The 20057-nt window shown below is 54.0% G+C and overlaps 1 protein-coding gene across 1 annotated transcript; it reads left to right on the top strand.

Moving 5' to 3' along the window:
- Positions 1-221: 221 nt before the first annotated feature.
- Positions 222-19314, top strand: LOC147092238 (uncharacterized). The gene is made up of 4 exons (XM_085975899.1): positions 222-465; positions 9961-10064; positions 15491-15604; positions 17700-19314. Exons 1-4 carry the CDS (start codon positions 348-350, stop codon positions 19215-19217), a joined length of 1854 nt encoding a protein of 617 aa, XP_085832025.1. The 5' UTR covers positions 222-347; the 3' UTR covers positions 19218-19314.
- Positions 19315-20057: the final 743 nt, after the last annotated feature.

Raw genomic sequence — 20057 nt, 5'->3', positions numbered from 1 at the left:
CCCACCTAGGAACAATTACATTCCTCCCTCCAACGTCCCACCCTACAACAATGAGCACTCTTAACAAAAAAGAATAAAAGTTCTTTAATACAATCGCAAAATACAGCGGATGCCGGAAAATAAAAGTTCTTTATTGGCTTCGGGCCGATGGCTGAGGTTGCGGTCGATGACGTCATGGACGCCGGGACCTTGCGGGTGACGTCATTACGCAGGACGCGGCGGTGACGCAATGACGTCGGCGAGGCTCCCCCGATGACGCAAGGCCGCCGGCTGCCATGGTGACGCGGCCCAGTCCCCCAAACCCCGGGATCTGAAGCCTGCGGGCCTGGTGAGGGGAGGAGGGGGGAATGGAGCGCAGCCCGATCCCCGAGCCGGTCCGGCGGCGCCTCCACAGCCTAAGTCAGAGCGTCTTCAGCCGGGAGCGCAGGGAGGAGGCGGAGGAGAGGCCGCTGCGGTGTGTCCCAGGTAAAGGCCCCGGGGGGTGGGGGAGAGAACACAGAGAAAGACTCGCCTTTCCCCACCGCAGGGCCTCCCACAGCACCTTCACACACACACTGCAGCGCTTCTACTGAAGGGCGGTCACTGCTGGACTGTGGGAATCACAGCAACCAATCCGTGCACAGCAAGATCCCACAGACAGCAATCTGATCAATGACCTCATCATCTCTTTCTAATCATGTTCATTGAGGGATCAATACTGGCCCCAGGACACTGGGGAGAAACTCCACCCTGCTCTTCCAATAGTGGCCGTGGAGTCTGTTACATCCGCCCGACAGAAAACCAGGCCTCGGTTTAACGTCTCCTCCGACAGTGCGGCGCTCCCTCAGTACTGCCCCTCCGACAGTGCGGCGCTCCCTCAGTACTGCCCCTCCGACAGTGCGGCGCTCCCTCAGTACTGCCCCTCCGACAGTGCGGCGCTCCCTCAGTACTGACCCTCCGACAGTGCGGCGCTCCCTCAGTACTGCCCCTCCGACAGTGCAGCGTTCCCTCAGTACTGCCCCTCCGACAGTGCGGCGCTCCCTCAGTACTGCCCCTCCGACAGTGCGGCGCTCCCTCAGTACTGCCCCTCCGACAGTGCGGCGCTCCCTCAGTACTGCCCCCTCCGACAGTGCGGCGCTCCCTCAGTACTGACCCTCCGACAGTGCGGCGCTCCCTCAGTACTGCCCCTCCGACAGTGCGGCGCTCCCTCAGTACTGCCCCTCCGACAGTGCGGCACTCCCTCAGTACTGCCCCTCCGACAGTGCGGCGCTCCCTCAGTACTGCCCCTCCGACAGTGCGGCGCTCCCTCAGTACTGACCCTCCGACAGTGCGACGCTCCCTCAGTACTGCCCCTCCGACAGTGCGACGCTCCCTCAGTACTGACCCTCCGACAGTGCGGCGCTCCCTCAGTACTGCCCCTCCGACAGTGCGGCGCTCCCTCAGTACTGCCCCTCCGACAGTGCGGCGCTCCCTCAGTACTGCCCCTCCGACAGTGCGGCGCTCCCTCAGTACTGCCCCTCCGACAGTGCGGCGCTCCCTCAGTACTGCCCCTCCGACAGTGCGGCGCTCCCTCAGTACTGCCCCTCCGACAGTGCGGCGCTCCCTCAGTACTGCCCCTCCGACAGTGCGGCGCTCCCTCAGTACTGCCCCTCCGACAGTGCGGCGCTCCCTCAGTACTGCCCCTCCGACAGTGCGGCGCTCCCTCAGTACAGCCCCTCCGACAATGCGGCGCTCCCTCAGTACTGCCCCTCCGACAGTGCGGCGCTCCCTCAGTATTGCCCCTCCGAGCTGCCCCTCCGACAGTGCGGCTGTTCCTCAGTGCTGCCCCTCCGACAGTGCAGCACTCCCTCAGTACTGCCCCTCCGACAGTGCGGCGTTCCCTCAGTCCTGCCCCTCCCACAGTGCAGTGTTCCCTCAGTACTGCCCCTCCGACAGTGCGGCGCTCCCTCAGTACTGCCCCTCTGACAGTGCGGTGCTCCCTCAGTACTGCCCCTCTGACAGTGCGGCGCTCCCTCAGTACTGCCCCTCCCACAGTGCGGCGCTCTCTCCGTACTGCCCCTCCGACAGTGCAGCACTCCCTATACTGCCCCTCCGACACTCCCTCAGTACTGCCCCTCCGACAGTGCGGCGCTCCCTCAGTACTGCCCCTTCGACAGTGCAGCGCTCCCTCAGTACTGCCCCTTCGACAGTGCAGCGCTCCCTCAGTACTGCCCCTCCAACAGTGCAGTGCTCCCTCAGTACTGCACTGGAGTGTCAGCCTGGATTTTATGCTCAAGTCTGTGGAGTGGGACTTGAACCCACAACCTTTTGACTCAGAGGCGAGTGTGCTATCCACTGAGCCACGGCTGACACGAGAGAGAGAGAGAGAAACACCCCAGGACAGGAGGGTGGGAGTGGGTTTCGGCCGCCATCTTTGCTGCTGGCAGATGTGTGCATTCTGGGGGAGGCATCGGCAAAAACAGTTACCGCACTGGGGCTGATCACAAATCACTAACCCCCAATCACCATCGACCAATCACTGACCCCCATTCACTATCCAATCACTGACCCCCATTCACCATCGACCAATCACTGACCCCCATTCACCATCCATCAATCACTGACCTCCATTCACTATCGACCAATCACTGACCCCCATTCACTATCCAATCACTGACCCCCATTCACTGACCCCGTTCACTATCCAATCACTGACCCCCAATCACCATCGACCAATCACTGACCCCCATTCACCATCCATCAATCACTGACCTCCATTCACTATCGACCAATCACTGACCCCCATTCACTATCCAATCACTGACCCCGTTCACTATCCAATCACTGACCCCCATTCACTATCCACCAATCACTAACCCCCATTCACTATCCACCAATCACTGACCCCCATTCACTATCCAATCACTGACCCCCATTCACTATCCAATCACTGACCCCGTTCACTATCCAATCACTGACCCCCATTCACTATCCACCAATCACTAACCCCCATTCACTATCCACCAATCACTGACCCCCATTCACTATCCAATCACTGACCCCCATTCACTATCCAATCACTGACCCCCATTCACTATCCAATCACTTACCCCCATTCACTATCCACCAATCACTAACCCCCATTCACTATCCACCAATCACTGACCCCCATTCACTATCCAATCACTGACCCCCATTCACTATCCAATCACTGACCCCCATTCACTATCCACCAATCACTGACCCCCATTCACTATCCAATCACTGACCCCCATTCACTGACCCCGTTCACTATCCAATCACTGACCCCCATTCACTATCCACCAATCACTGACCCCCATTCACTATCCAATCACTGACCCCCATTCACTATCCACCAATCACTGACCCCCATTCACTATCCACCAATCACTGACCCCCATTCTCCATCCACCAATCACTAACCCCCATTCTCCATCCACCAATCACTAACCCCCATTCTCCATCCACCAATCACTAACCCTCATTCACTATCCAATCACTGACCCCCATTCTCCATCCACCAATCACTGACCTCCATTCACTATCCACCAATCACTAACCTCCATTCACTATCCACCAATCACTGACCCCCATTCACTATCCACCAATCACTGACCCCCATTCACTATCCACCAATCACTAACCTCCATTCACTATCCACCAATCACTGACCCCCATTCACTATCCACCAATCACTGACCCCCATTCACTATCCACCAATCACTGACCCCCATTCACTATCCACCAATCACTGACCCCCATTCACTATCCACCAATCACAAATCCCCATTCTCCATCCACCAATCACTGACCCCCATTCTCCATCCACCAATCACTGACCCCCCATTCACTATCCACCAATCACTGACCACCATTCACTATCCACCAATCACTAACCCCATTCACTATCCACCAATCACTGACCTCCATTCACTATCCACCAATCACTGACCCCCATTCACTATCCACCAATCACTGACCTCCATTCACTGACCCCCATTCACCATCCAATCACTGACCTCCATTCACTATCCACCAATCATTGACCTCCATTCACTATCCACCAATCACTGACCCCCATTCACTATCCACCAATCACTGACCCCATTCACTATCCACCAATCACTGACCTCCATTCACTATCCACCAATCACTAACCCCATTCACCAACCACTGACCTCCATTCACTATCCACCTATCACTAACCTCCATTCACTATCCACCAATCACTGACCCCCATTCACTATCCACCAATCACTGACCCCCATTCACTATCCACCAATCACTGACCCCCATTCACTATCCACCAATCACTGACCCCCATTCACTATCCACCAATCACTGACCCCCATTCACCAATCACTGACCCCCATTCACTATCCACCAATCACTGACCCCCATTCACCATCCACCAATCACTAACCCCCATTCACTATCCACCAATCACTGACCCCCATTCACCATCCACCAATCACTAACTCCCATTCACTATCCACCAATCACTGACCCCCATTCACTATCCACCAATCACTGACCCCCATTCACTATCCACCAATCACTGACCCCCATTCACTATCCACCAATCACTGACCCCCATTCACTATCCACCAATCACAAACCCCCATTCTCCATCCACCAATCACTGACCCCCCATTCACTATCCACCAATCACTGACCACCATTCACTATCCACCAATCACTGACCCCCATTCTCCATCCACCAATCACTGACCCCCATTCACTATCCACCAATCACTGACCCCCATTCACTATCCACCAATCACTGACCTCCATTCACTATCCACCAATCACTGACCTCCATTCACTATCCACCAATCACTGACCCCCATTCACCATCCAATCACTGACCTCCATTCACTATCCACCAATCATTGACCTCCATTCACTATCCACCAATCACTGACCCCCATTCACTATCCACCAATCACTGACCCCATTCACTATCCACCAATCACTGACCTCCATTCACTATCCACCAATCACTAACCCCATTCACCATCCACCAACCACTGACCTCCATTCACTATCCACCTATCACTAACCTCCATTCACTATCCACCAATCACTGACCCCCATTCACTATCCACCAATCACTAACCCCATTCACTATCCACCAATCACTGACCCCCATTCACTATCCACCAATCACTGACCCCCATTCACCATCCACCAATCACTAACCCCCATTCACTATCCACCAATCACTGACCCCCATTCACCATCCACCAATCACTAACCCCCATTCACTATCCACCAATCACTGACTCCCATTCACCATCCACCAATCACTGACCTCCATTCACTATCCACCAATCACTGACCCCCATGCACTATCCACCTATCACTAACCTCCATTCACCATCCACCAATCACTAACCCCCATTCACTATCCACCAATCACTGACCCCCATTCACTATCCACCAATCACTGACCCCCATTCACTATCCACCAATCACTGACCCCCATTCACTATCCACCAATCACTAACCTCCATTCACTATCCACCAATCACTGACCCCCATGCACTATCCACCTATCACTAACCTCCATTCACCATCCACCAATCACTAACCCCCATTCACTATCCACCAATCACTGACCCCCATTCACTATCCACCAATCACTGACCTCCATTCACTATCCACCAATCACTGACCCCCATTCACTATCCACCAATCACTAACCCCATTCACGATCCACCAATCACTGACCCCATTCACTATCCACCAATCACTGACCCGCATGCACTATCCACCAATCACTAACCCCCATTCACTATCCACCAATCACTGACCCCCATTCACCATCCACCAATCACTAACCCCCATTCACTATCCACCAATCACTGACCCCCATTCACTATCCACCAATCACTGACCCCCATTCACCATCCACCAATCACTAACCCCCATTCACTATCCACCAATCACTGACCCCCATTCACCAATCACTAACCCCCATTCACTATCCACCAATCACTGACCCCCATTCACCATCCACCAATCACTGACCCCCATTCACTATCCACCAATCACTATCCACCAATCACTGACCCCCATTCACCATCCACCAATCACTGACCCCCATTCACCATCCACCAATCACTGACCTCCATTCACTATCCACCAATCACTGACCCCCATTCACTATCCACCAATCACTGACCCCCATTCACTATCCACCTATCACTAACCTCCATTCACTATCCACCAATCACTGACCCCCATTCACTATCCACCAATCACTGACCCCCATTCACCATCCACCAATCACTAACCCCCATTCACCATCCACCAATCACTGACCCCCATTCACTATCCACCAAGCACTATCCACCAATCACTGACCCCCATTCACCATCCACCAATCACTAACCCCCATTCACCATCCACCAATCACTGACCCCCATTCACTATCCACCAATCACCATCCACCAATCACTGACCCCCATTCACCATCCACCAATCACTAACCCCCCATTCACTATCCACCAATCACTGACCCCCATTCACCATCCACCAATCACTAACCCCCATTCACCATCCACCAATCACTGACCCCCATTCACTATCCACCAATCACTATCCACCAATCACTGACCCCCATTCACCATCCACCAATCACTAACCCCCATTCACTATCCACCAATCACTGACCCCCATTCACCATCCACCAATCACTAACCCCCAGTTGCTCCCCCCAGTCGCTAATCACTAACAATAATCACCAACCACCAACTACCAGCCACTAATTACAGAGCTGGATGTCAGACAAGCAGCAATTTAGAGACAGTGGCGGAGTCGAGAGAAGAGGTGCTGAGGCAGAGCTGGCTGTCGTCAGTGAACCGTTAACATTAGCTAACATGGGAGCCAGTAAAGGTCAGCAGATTGGTGGGAATAGGGTCGAGGGAGCAGGAGGTGGGTCTCTTAGACAAGATGAGCTCGGAGAGGGCATGAGTGGAGATGGGAGAGAAACTGGAGTTCAGGGCTAGGGCAGGGGGGAACCTTGGTGGGCTCGGGGAAGGGAGGGAAGTGGCAGAGGCAGAGGCAGCTGAACGGATGGTCTCAATCTTAGAGACAAAGAAGTCCACGAACCCTAACCACTAATCTTACTCACAATCCTTGAACATTAACAATGCCCACCAGTAAACCTAAACTCTAACCTCAATCGCTAACCCTATCTGCTAACACCAACCCTAATCATAATCTTAACCCCGAACCAACCTCACTAACCCGACTCAATGTCAATGCTCTAGAGCAGAGTAGAGTCTTGGGTAAAAATAAGCCGAGTGGGTCAGGAAGGGACAGAGAGAGTAACAAAGGTAATAGGGCATCAGTGACTAAGGTGACATCAGGGAAAAATAGAAATAAGTCAAAGCTAAAGGCACGCTATCTGAATGAAAATAGTGCAGATAAAGGGGACTTTAGGGAAGAGTGACCATAATATGATGGCCCGTAATTTCCGATAGGAGGCTTCCTATCGGGAAAAAATCTACGCCCTTACCTGAGGTCTCCTGAGGTGCGGCCATTTCCGATCCTGGGCCTCTCCACAGTCGAAATGCGCAGGGCCCACGAATCCCAGGGGCGCATGCGGTTCGCAAGTGTCTGTGGAATCGCGTGGGCCAAGCCAGCTAATGGGAGAAGGGAATCTCCCTTCATAGAAACATAGAAGATAGGAGCAGGAGTCGGCCATTCGGCCCCTCGAGCCTGCTCCGCCATTCAATGCGATCATGGCTGATCATCCAAACTCAGTACCCTGTCCCTGCCTTCTCCCCATATCCCTTGATCCCTTTAGCCTTAAGAAAGATATCCAACTCCTTCTTGAATATATTTAATGAATTGATAGACCTGTCAAAAGTATGAATGGAGTTCACCCCAAAAATACTTCAAAACATTAAATAATGTTTTTAAAATCACTTTTTAAAATGAGTTAAAATTACATTAAATTAAATATTTTAAACAAAAATTTCATTAAAAAATAATTAAAGTTTTTTACGGGGCTAAAAATAAACTTACCTTTTTGTAAAAGTATTTTTAAATTATAAATGAGTGGGGGAAAAAAATATTTTTAAAACTTTAAAAAAATTTCTAAGGGTTTTTAGCGGGCGGAGGTTCTGCAGAAAGTGGAACTCTCCCCCCCGCAGAGGCCCTTCTCCCGGGCAGGCCTCCGATCTGTCAAGAGGATTCTGCCGACATTTCCGATGTCCCTACGGGTCCCTACACAGCGCTTACACACCCGTAGGCATCGGAAAATACGGGCCAATCGAATTTTAGATTGAGTTTGAAAGTGATTTAGTTAAATCCGAAACTAGGGTCTTAAATCTAAACAAAGCAAACTAGGTAGATATGAGGGGCGAGTTGGCTAGGGTAGATTGGGAAACTACATTAGAAGGTATGACGGTAGACAAGCAATGACTAGCATTTAAAGAATTAATACATAATTTACAACAAATATACATTCCTTTAAGGCACAAAAACCCCACAGGAAAAGTGATCAAACCGTGGCTAACAAGAGAAGTTAAAGATAGTATTAGATCAAAGGAAGAGGCTTATAATGTTGCCAAAAAGAGTAGTAAGCCTGAGGATTTTAGAATTCAGCAAAGGAGGACCAAGAAATTGAAAAGGAAAGAGAAAAAAGAATATGAGAGTAAATTAGCAAGAGACATAATGGCCCAGAAATTCGGGTCTCCACGGGTGAGTACGCACTGGGTACTCACGCGTAGGCCCAACGAAAGTGCCGGTTTCGTGCATGCACTGCGCATGCGCGGGAAACCAGCACTTCCGTTCCCTTCAAGGAAGGGGTTCAGAGGTGCAACGCGTGCGCCGGAGAGGCAGCGCGTGCGCCGGAGAGGCAGCGCGTGCCGGAGAGGCAGCGCGTGCGCATCGAACTTACGTTTTTTTTTGCAGGTTTTCCCGGGAGGGTAAGTCTCCAGCAGTTACACTTTTAAAAAGCAGGCGCAGGGCCTGCTTTTAACAAGGTAAGTGGTGAATTAATTAAAATTAAAACATTTTTTCCACAGGTTTATTATTTTTAAATACTTTAAAGAAAGGTAAGTTTATTTTTAGCCCCGTTAGAAAATGTAATTAATTTTTTCAAAAATTTAAATTATTGTTTAAAATAGTTATTTCATGTAATTTATAGTTATTTTAAAAATGTGATTTTTTAAAATAATTTATTTGAGGTTTTAGTGATGTTTTGGGGCTTATAGTATTTATAGGTTTGACAGATCTTCCTGTCAAACTTATGAATGAAGCATTCCCTGCTCCCATTGGCTCTCCATGGCCCACGTGATCCCAGGGGACGCATCGAACTAACTGCGCCCCTGGGATACGCAAGCACTGCGCGCCGGCAGTTGGAGCAGGCCCAGGATCGGAATCCCACGGGGGCCCACAGCACAACGGCCGCCGCGCTAGGTAAGTGCAGGTCGGAGGCTTACACCCACGGGAAGCCCCCGACCCGAATTTCTGGGCCACTGTAAACATTTCTATAGGTATGTAAATAGGAAGAGATTAGTGAAAGTAAAGGTGGGCCCATTAGAGGCTGAGACAGGAGAAATTATAATGGGCAACAAGGAAATGGCAGAGACATCAAACAAATACTTTGTATCTGTCTTCACAGTAGAAGACACAAAAAACATTCCGGAAATAATGGGGAACCGAGGGTCTAGTGAGAATGAGGAACTTATAAAAATCAGTATAAATAAAGACAGTACTGGAGAAATTAATGGGACCAAGTGGCAACAAATCCCCTGGACCTGCATCCTTGGCTTTTAAAAGAGGTAGTTGCAGAAATAGTGGATGCACTGGTATTAATATTTCAGAAATAGGGAGGGGGGGAGGGGATTTGAACACGAGGATGAAAATGTTAAAATTAAGGTATTGCCGGACTGGGAATGAATAAAAATGGGGGAATGTGGTTTCACCCTGTAACCAGCGTCCTCTCTCTCACTCCCCGCCCAGGCCAGCTGATCGTCTCCAGTCTGCCTCTACAGATGTGTCTCTACTTCAACTTTTACTTCTATCCATTCTGGTGGGTGTGTGAAATCTTCATGCTGCATCTGAAGGTATGTTACAGGTAACTGTGCATCCCAAGAGAATCGCCGGACTCCAGTACGCCCAGAGATGTGGGACTGGGTGGGGCAGTGGAGAAATCAGCCAGGGTTCCTGCTCCTGAATACTGCCCAATGACCCCTGGGTTAGAGAGAGGGGAAATCAGCCAGGGTTCCTGCTCCTGATCACTGTCCAGTGACCCCTGGGTTAGAGAGAGGGGAAATCAGCCAGGGTTCCTGCTACTGAATACTGCCCAATGACCCCTGGGTTAGAGAGAGGGGAAATCAGCCAGGGTTCCTGCTCCTGATCATTGTCCAGTGACCCCTGGGTTAGAGAGAGAGAGGGAAATCAGCCAGGGTTCCTGCTCCTGATCACTGTCCAGTGACCCCTGGGTTAGAGAGAGGGGAAATCAGCCAGGGTTCCTGCTCCTGATCACTGTCCAGTGACCCCTGGGTTAGAGAGAGAGGGGAAATCAGCCAGGGTTCCTGCTCCTGATCACTGCCCAGTGACCCCTGGGTTAGAGAGAGAGGAAATCAGCCAGGGTTCCTGCTCCTGATCACTGTCCAGTGACCCCTGGGTTAGAGAGAGGGGAAATCAGCCAGGGTTCCTGCTCCTGATCATTGTCCAGTGACCCCTGGGTTAGAGAGAGAGAGGGAAATCAGCCAGGGTTCCTGCTCCTGAATACTGCCCAATGACCCCTGGGTTCGAGAGAGGGGAAATCAGCCAGGGTTCCTGCTCCTGATCACTGTCCAGTGACCCCTGGGTTAGAGAGAGGGGAAATCAGCCAGGGTTCCTGCTCCTGATCATTGTCCAGTGACCCCTGGGTTAGAGAGAGAGGGGAAATCAGCCAGGGTTCCTGCTCCTGATCACTGTCCAGTGACCCCTGGGTTAGAGAGAGGGGAAATCAGCCTGGGTTCCTGCTCCTGATCACTGTCCAGTGACCCCTGGGTTAGAGAGAGGGGAAATCAGCCAGGGTTCCTGCTCCTGATCACTGCCCAGTGACCCCTGGGTTAGAGAGAGGAGAAATCAGCCTGGGTTCCTGCTCCTGATCACTGCCCAGTGACCCCTGGGTTAGAGAGAGGGGAAATCAGCCAGGGTTCCTGCTCCTGATCACTGCCCAGTGACCCCTGGGTTAGAGAGAGAGGAAATCAGCCAGGGTTCCTGCTCCTGATAACTGCCCAGTGACCCCTGGGTTAGAGAGAGAGGAAATCAGCCAGGGTTCCTGCTCCTGATCACTGTCCAGTGACCCCTGGGTTAGAGAGAGGGGAAATCAGCCAGGGTTCCTGCTCCTGATCACTGTCCAGTGACCCCTGGGTTAGAGAGAGGGGAAATCATCCAGGGTTCCTGCTCCTGGTCACTGTCCAGTGACCCCTGGGTTAGAGAGAGGGGAAATCAGTCAGGGTTCAGAGGGTGTGGGGGAATGCAGTGAGGGAGGGTATTATCGGAGGGGGTGTATGGGGAATGCAGTGTGGGAGGGTATTATCGGAGGGGGTGTGGGGAATGCAGTGAGGGAGGGTATTATCGGAGGGTGTGGGGAATGCAGTGAGGGAGGGTATTATCGGAGGGTGTGGGGAATGCAGTGAGTGAGGGTATTATCGGAGGTGTGGGGAATGCAGTGAGGGAGGGTATTATCGGAGGTGTGGGGAATGCAGTGAGGGAGGGTATTATCGGAGCGGGTGTGTGGGGAATGCAGTGAGGGAGGGTATTATCAGAGGGGGTGTGGGGAATGCAGTGAGGGAGGGTATTATCGGAGTGGGTGGGGGGAATGCAGTGAGGGAGGGTATTATCGGAGGGGGTGTGGGGAATGCAGTGAGGGAGGGTATTATCGGAGGGTGTGGGGAATGCAGTGAGGGAGGGTATTATCGGAGGGGGTGGGGGGAATGCAGTGAGGGAGGGTATTATCGGAGGGGTTGTGGGGAATGCAGTGAGGGAGGGTATTATCGGAGGGGGTGGGGGGAATGCAGTGAGGGAGGGTATTATTGGAGGGGGTGTGGGGAATGCAGTGAGGGAGGGTATTATCGGAGGGGGTGGGGAATGCAGTGACGGAGGGTATTATTGGAGGGGGTGTGGGGAATGCAGTGAGGGAGGGTATTATCGGAGGGGGTGTGGGGAATGCAGTGAGGGAGGGTATTATCGGAGGGGGTGTGTGGGGAATGCAGTGAGGGAGGGCATTATCGGAGGGGGTGGGGAATGCAGTGAGGGAGGGTATTATCGGAGGGGGTGTGTGGGGAATGCAGTGAGGGAGGGTATTATCGGAGGGGGTGTGTGGGGAATGCAGTGAGGGAGGGTATTATCGGAGGGGGTGTGGGGAATGCAGTGAGGGAGGGTATTATCGGAGGGGGTGTGAGGAATGCAGTGAGGGAGGGTATTATCGGAGGGGGTGTGTGGGGAATGCAGTGAGGGAGGGTATTATCGGAGGGGGTGTGGGGAATGCAGTGAGGGAGGGTATTATCGGAGGGGGTGTGAGGGGGAATGCAGTGAGGGAGGGTATTATCGGAGGGGGTGTGTGGGGAATGCAGTGAGGGAGGGTATTATCGGAGGGGGTGGGGAATGCAGTGAGGGAGGGTATTATCGGAGGGGGTGTGAGGGGGAATGCAGTGAGGGAGGGTATTATCGGAGGGGGTGTGTGGGGAATGCAGTGAGGGAGGGTATTATCGGAGGGGGTGGGGAATGCAGTGAGGGAAGGTATTATCGGAGGGTGTGGGGAATGCAGTGACGGAGGGTATTATTGGAGGGGGTGTGTGGGGAATGCAGTGAGGGAGGGTATTATCGGAGGGGGTGTGTGGGGAATGCAGTGAGGTAGGGTATTATCGGAGGGGGTGGGGAATGCAGTGAGGGAGGGTATTATCGGAGGGTGTCGGGAATGCAGTGAGGGAGGGTATTATCAGAGGGTGTGGGGAATGCAGTGAGGGAGGATATTATCGGAGGGGGTGGGGAATGCAGTGAGGGAGGATATTATCAGAGGGTGTGGGGAATGCAGTGAGGGAGGGTATTATCAGAGGGTGTGGGGAATGCAGTGAGGGAGGATATTATCGGAGGGGGTGGGGAATGCAGTGAGGGAGGGTATTATCGGAGGGGGTGGGGAATGCAGTGAGGGAGGGTATTATCGGAGGGGGTGTGGGGAATGCAGTGAGGGAGGGTATTATCGGAGGGGGTGTGTGGGGAATGCAGTGAGGGAGGATATTATCGGAGGGTGTGGGGAATGCAGTGAGGGAGGGTATTATCGGAGGGGGTCTGAGGAATGCAGTGAGGGAGGATATTATCGGAGGGGGTGGGGAATGCAGTGAGGGAGGGTATTATCGGAGGGGGTGTGTGGGGAATGCAGTGAGGGAGGATATTATCGGAGGGTGTGGGGAATGCAGTGAGGGAGGGTATTATCGGAGGGGGTCTGAGGAATGCAGTGAGGGAGGGTATTATCAGAGGGTGTGAGGAATGCAGTGAGGGAGGGTATTATCGGAGGGGGTGTGGGGAATGCAGTGAGGGAGGGTATTATCAGAGGGTGTGAGGAATGCAGTGAGTGAGGGTATTATCGGAGGGTGTGTGTGGGGGGAATGCAGTGAGGGAGGGTATTATCGGAGGGTGTCGGGAATGCAGTGAGGGAGCGTATTATCGGAGGGTGTGGGGAATGCAGTGAGTGAGGGTATTATCGGAGGGGATGTGTGGGGAATGCAGTGAGGGAGGGTATTATCGGAGGGGGTGTGAGGAATGCAGTGAGGGAGGGTATTATCGGAGGGTGTGGGGAATGCAGTGAGGGAGGGTATTATCGGAGGGTGTGGGGAATGCAGTGAGGGAAGGTATTATCGGAGGGGGTGTGGGGAATGCAGTGAGGGAAGGTATTATCGGAGGGTGTGAGGAATGCAGTGAGGGAGGGTATTATCGGAGGGGGTGTGGGGAATGCAGTGAGGGAGGGTATTATCGGAGGGGGTGGGGAATGCAGTGAGGGAAGGTATTATCGGAGGGTGTGGGGAATGCAGTGAGGGAGGGTATTATCGGCGGGTGTGGGGAATGCAGTGAGGGAGGGTATTATCGGAGGGTGTGGGGAATGCAGTGAGGGAGGGTATTATCGGAGGGGATGTGTGGAGAATGCAGTGAGGGAGGGTATTATCGGAGGGTGTGGGGAATGCAGTGAGGGAAGGTATTATCGGAGGGTGTGGGGAATGCAGTGAGGGAAGGTATTATCGGAGGGTGTGGGGAATGCAGTGAGGGAGGGTATTATCGGAGGGTGTGGGGAATGCAGTGAGGGAGGGTATTATCGGCGGGTGTGGGGAATGCAGTGAGGGAGGGTATTATCGGATGGTGTGGGGAATGCAGTGAGGGAGGGTATTATCGGAGGGGGTGGGGAATGCAGTGAGGGAAGGTATTATCGGAGGGTGTGGGGAATGCAGTGAGGGAGGGTATTATCGGAGGGTGTGGGGAATGCAGTGAGGGAAGGTATTATCGGCGGGTGTGGGGAATGCAGTGAGGGAGGGTATTATCGGAGGGTGTGGGGAATGCAGTGAGGGAGGGTATTATCGGAGGGGGTGGGGAATGCAGTGAGGGAAGGTATTATCGGAGGGTGTGGGGAATGCAGTGAGGGAAGGTATTATCGGCGGGTGTGGGGAATGCAGTGAGGGAGGGTATTATCGGAGGGTGTGGGAAATGCAGTGAGGGAGGGTATTATCGGAGGGTGTGGGGAATGCAGTGAGGGAGGGTATTATCGGAGGGTGTGGGGAATGCAGTGAGGGAGGGTATTATCGGCGGGTGTGGGGAATGCAGTGAGGGAGGGTATTATCGGAGGGGGTGGGGGGAATGCAGTGAGGGAGGGTATTATCGGAGGGTGTGGGGAATGCAGTGAGGGAGGGTATTATCGGAGGGGGTGGGGAATGCAGTGAGTGAGGGTATTATCGGAGGGGGTGTATGGGGAATGCAGTGAGGGAGGGTATTATCGGCGGGTGTGGGGAATGCAGTGAGGGAGGGTATTATCGGAGGGGGTGGGGGGAATGCAGTGAGGGAGGGTATTATCGGAGGGTGTGGGGAATGCAGTGAGGGAGGGTATTATCGGAGGGGGTGGGGAATGCAGTGAGTGAGGGTATTATCGGAGGGGGTGTATGGGGAATGCAGTGAGGGAGGGTATTATCGGAGGGTGTGGGGAATGCAGTGAGTGAGGGTATTATCGGAGGGGGTGTGGGGAATGCAGTGAGGGAGGGTATTATTGGAGGGGGTGTGTGGGGAATGCAGTGAGGGAGGGTATTATCGGAGAGTGTGTGGGGAATGCAGTGAGGGAGGGTATTATCGGAGGGTGTGGGGAATGCAGTGAGTGAGGGTATTATCGGAGGGTGTGGGGAATGCAGTGAGGGAGGGTATTATCAGAGGGTGTGAGGAATGCAGTGAGGGAGGGTATTATCAGAGGGTGTGAGGAATGCAGTGAGGGTGATCCTGATCATTTCTCTCTCCCCCTCAGTACGTCGCGCTGAACACCTATTACCGCATTGTCCTCAGTGCCTTGCTCACTCTGATGACGATTGTGGAGGTTATCCGGCTCTACCTGGGCTACATGGGAAACCTGCAGGAGAAGGTAACTGATGGGATGGTGGCGGGACGGGGGTGGAGGGGGAGACAAGGGTCACCCACTGACCTTTCACCCTCTGGGACTTGGGGTCAAACCCATGCCCAGACTGAGTGGACGAGGGGAGACTGGGCGGGGCGGTGGGTCGGTTGATGGATCACGGGTATATTGTGTGTCTGAGACAGGACGACTTTCTATCTGTCTCCCCCTCAATTCAATTCAATTCAAATCGCTTTATTGGCATGATAAGGTACATCTTATGTTGCCAAAGCATCGAAAAACATTTATGGTTGAACACATAAACGCAGATCTATTCATACAGTGTATAAACAGATATATCCCTGAGTGTATAAATATACATTCGTATAATTTGTATATACTCTTTTCTTAGGTTTACTGGTTGTCCCTCTGTTTATGGCAAGCTGTAACATAGTGTGCCGCCAGTGTTACACAGTTTCTCTGTTCCCCTAGTAGGTATGGGAGTTTTTGGTCGTCATTCAAATTTCTGAATTCAGGGCATATTTGTGAGAATTTTTGGTAGAAATTCTCCCTGATGCCCTGATATTTTCCACAAGCTGTGAGGAAGTGCATCTCTGTCTCCACCACTCCCTGACTGCAGTGAGAGCATATCCTGTCCTCTCTTGGCAGCCGGGTCTGTCTGTGTCTGCCTTTTTCGATCGCCAGGCTATGTTCACTAAGTCTGTACCTTGTCACGGTTTTTCTCAGTTTGCTATCCTTTACCATGGTCAGGTATTCAGCCATGTTGTATTGTCTGTTTAGGGCCAAGTAGCAATTGAGTTTGTTTTGGGTTTTTGTTGTTTCTGCCCAATATGACAGGTATTTTTCCTTTTGCTTAGTGACAATTGTGTTGGGTCGAATTCTCTGTGCTACGATGTCACTGTCCTGGGGCTGGTTAGTATTAGTGGTTGCTTCACTGAGTCCCAGGACTAGTTGACTGAGGGTATTCTTCTTTATGGTCCTCTCTTGGCATTTCAAGGCTTCGTAATGATAGCAGTGGGGGTTGCTCATTTTTAGGTGTTTCCAAAATTTGGTGGCTCTTTTTTGGATAGTAATTATTAGTGGATATTGGCCTAGTTCTGCCCTGCATGCATTGTTTGCGGTTTTCCTTTGAGTCCGGAGGATACTTTTACAGAATTCTGCATGTAGGATCTCAATTGGGTGTTTGTCCCATTTTGCAAATTCTTGTTGTGTTAGCGGTCCCCACACCTCACTGCCATAGAGTGCAATTGGTTCAATTACTGATTTAAAAATTTTGAGTCAAATGCTAATTGGGATTTCTATTTGGATTGATTTTTTGATGGCATAGAAAGCCCTTCTAGCTTTCTCTTTCAGTTCATTCACAGCCAGATGAAAATTTCCCGTAGAGCTGATTTTTATGCCCAAGTATGTGTAGTTAGTGGTTTGTTCGATTTTAGTTGTTCCTAGTGTGAAATTTATTCTGGGTCCCTGATGTCTGGATCTTTGCTGGAACACAAGGACTTTGTTTTTTTGGTGTATTGTCAGGGCCCAGGTCTGACAGAACGACTCCAGCAGATCCAGGTTCTGCTGTAGACCCTCCTTAGTTGGTGACAGCAGAACCAGGTCATCTGCATAGAGGAGGAATTTAACCTTGGATTCATATAGGGTGAGGCCGGGTGCTGTAGATTGTTCAAGTAGTTTTGCCAATTCATTTATGTAAATATTAAAGTGTCTCTCTCTCTCTCTCTGTCTGCCTCTCGCTCTCCCCGTGTCTCTGTCTCCCTCCCTCTCTCTGTCTCTCTCTCCTGCGGTGCCCGGCTGTGTTGGTTGGGTGTCTGAGTTGGTGTCTCTCTATCTCTGTCTGTCTCCCTCTCTCTTGCTCTCTGTCTCCCTCGCTCTCCCGCAGTGCCCGGCTGTGTTGGTTGGGTGTCTCAGTTAGCGTCTCGGTCTCTGACTCTCTCTCTCCCTGTCACACTCTCTCTGTCTCTCTCTCTCTCTCTCGCTCTCCCACGGTGCCCGGCTGTCTCTCTCTCTGTCTCTCTCTCCCTCCCTCGCTCTCCCGCGGTGCCCAGCTGTGTTGGTGTCTCAGTTGGCCTCTCGGTCTGTGTCTCTCTCCCCCCTGCAGGTGCCGGAGTTGGCCGGGTTCTGGTTGCTGACGCTGCTGCTGCAGATCCCCATGACATTGTTCCACGTGTGCAGCCCCCGGCTGGTCCTCCTGCCCCTGGAGCGCGGGACCAGCATCGTCTACCTGCTCTTCCTGGTGGCCGAGGTGCTACTGGCCTTCGCCACGCTCCGCCACATGGTCAAACAGCTGGAGCTGCGCTTCCACCTGACGCACTTCGACAGCCTGGAGCAGGCCCGCCGGCCCTGGGAGCACCCGGACAGCGAGAGGTTCCCCCGAGGTAGCGAGAGGTTCCCCCGAGGCAGTGAGGCTGGAGAGAGGTTCCCCCGCGGCAGCGAGGCTGGCGAGAGGCTCCCCCGAGGTAGCGAGGCTGGCGAGAGGTTCCCCCGAGGCAGCGTGGCTGGCGAGAGGCTCCCCCGAGGCAGCGAGGCTGGAGAGAGGCTCCCCCGAGGTAGCGAGGCTGGAGAGAGGCTCCCCCGAGGCAGTGAGGCTGGAGAGAGGCTCCCCCGAGGCAGCGAGGCTGGAGAGAGGTTCCCCCGAGGCAGTGAGGCTGGCGAGAGGCTCCCCCGCGGCAGCGAGGCTGGAGAGAGGCTCCCCCGAGGTAGCGAGGCTGGCGAGAGGCTCCCCCGAGGCAGCGAGGCTGGCGAGAGGCTCCCCCGAGGTAGCGAGGCTGGCGAGAGGCTCCCCCGAGGCAGCGAGGCTGGCGAGAGGCTCCCCCGAGGTAGCGAGGCTGGCGAGAGGCTCCCCCGAGGCAGCGAGGCTGGCGAGAGGCTCCCCCGAGGCAGCGAGGCTGGCGAGAGGCTCCCCCGAGGCAGCGAGGCTGGCGAGAGGCTCCCCCGAGGCAGCGAGGCTGGCGAGAGGCTCCCCCGAGGCAGCGAGGCTGGCGAGATGCTCACCCGAGGCAGCGAGGCTGGCGAGAGGCTCCCCCGAGGCAGCGAGGCTGGCGAGAGGTTCCCCCGAGGCAGCGAGGCTGGCGAGAGGTTCCCCCGAGGCAGCGAGGCTGGCGAGAGGCTCCCCCGAGGCAGCGAGGCTGGCGAGAGGCTCCCCCGAGGCAGCGTGGCTGGCGAGAGGCTCCCCCGAGGCAGTGTGGCTGGCGAGAGGTTCCCCCGAGGCAGCGAGGCTGGCGAGAGGCTCACCCGAGGCAGCGTGGTTGGCGAGAGGCTCACCCGAGGCAGCGAGGCTGGCGAGAGGTTCCCCCGAGGCAGCGTGGTTGGCGAGAGGCTCCCCCGAGGCAGCGAGGCTGGCGAGAGGCTCACCCGAGGCAGCGAGGCTGGCGAGAGGTTCCCCCGAGGCAGCGTGGTTGGCGAGAGGCTCCCCCGAGGCAGCGAGAGGCTCCCCCGAGGCAGCGAGGCTGGCGAAAGGCTCCCCCGAGGCAGCGAGGCTGGCGAGAGGCTCCCCCGAGGCAGTGTGGCTGGCGAGAGGCTCCCCCGAGGCAGTGTGGCTGGCGAGAGGTTCCCCCGAGGCAGTGTGGCTGGCGAGAGGCTCCCCCGAGGCAGTGTGGCTGGCGAGAGGCTCCCCTGAGGCAGCGAGGCTGGCGAGAGGCTCCCGAGGCAGCGAGGCTGGCGAGAAGCTCCCCCGAGGCAGCGAGGCTGGTGAGAGGCTCCCCCGAGATAGCGAGGCTGGAGAGAGGTTCCCCCGAGGCAGCCGAGAGGTTTCCCGGTGCTCGCACCGACGACAAGGGGCTGACTGACCTCGGCAGGATGAGCTCGTGGACCACAGCCAGACACAGTGGGAAAGAAACTGTCGGATTTCTCCAGCTTCCGGGGGGAGGACCATTAGCCTGAACCGAGACACCCTCACCAGTGACTGGTGTTCCCTCTCTCTCTCGGAGATATCTGTACACTGACTGGTGTCTCTCAATCCCCTCTCTCTCAGGGAGATATCTGTACACTGACTGGTGTCTCTCAGTCCCTCTCTCTCAGGGAGATATCTGTACACTGACTGGTGTCTCAGTCCCTCTCTATCCGTACACTGACTGGTGTCTCTCAGTCCCTCTCTCTCAGGGAGATATCTGTACACTGACTGGTGTCTCTCAGTCCTCTCTCTCAGGGAGATATCTGTACACTGACTGGTGTCTCTCAGTCCCTCTCCCTCAGGGAGATATCTGTACACTGACTGGTGTCTCTCAGTCCCTCTCTCTCAGGGAGATATCTGTACACTGACTGGTGTCTCTCAGTCCCTCTCTCTCAGGGAGATATCTGTACACTGACTGGTGTCTCTCAGTCCTCTCTCTCAGGGAGATATCTGTACACTGACTGGTGTCTCTCAGTCCCTCTCCCTCAGGGAGATATCTGTACACTGACTGGTGTCTCTCAGTCCCTCTCTCTCAGGGAGATATCTGTACACTGACTGGTGTCTCTC

The sequence above is a fragment of the Somniosus microcephalus genome, unplaced genomic scaffold (genome assembly GCF_052327205.1).
Source record: "Somniosus microcephalus isolate GS21.2 unplaced genomic scaffold, FLI_Smic_1.0 unresolved_chr2, whole genome shotgun sequence".
Lineage (NCBI taxonomy): Eukaryota > Metazoa > Chordata > Chondrichthyes > Squaliformes > Somniosidae > Somniosus > Somniosus microcephalus.
This window is presented reverse-complemented; position numbering and strand designations above follow the sequence as displayed.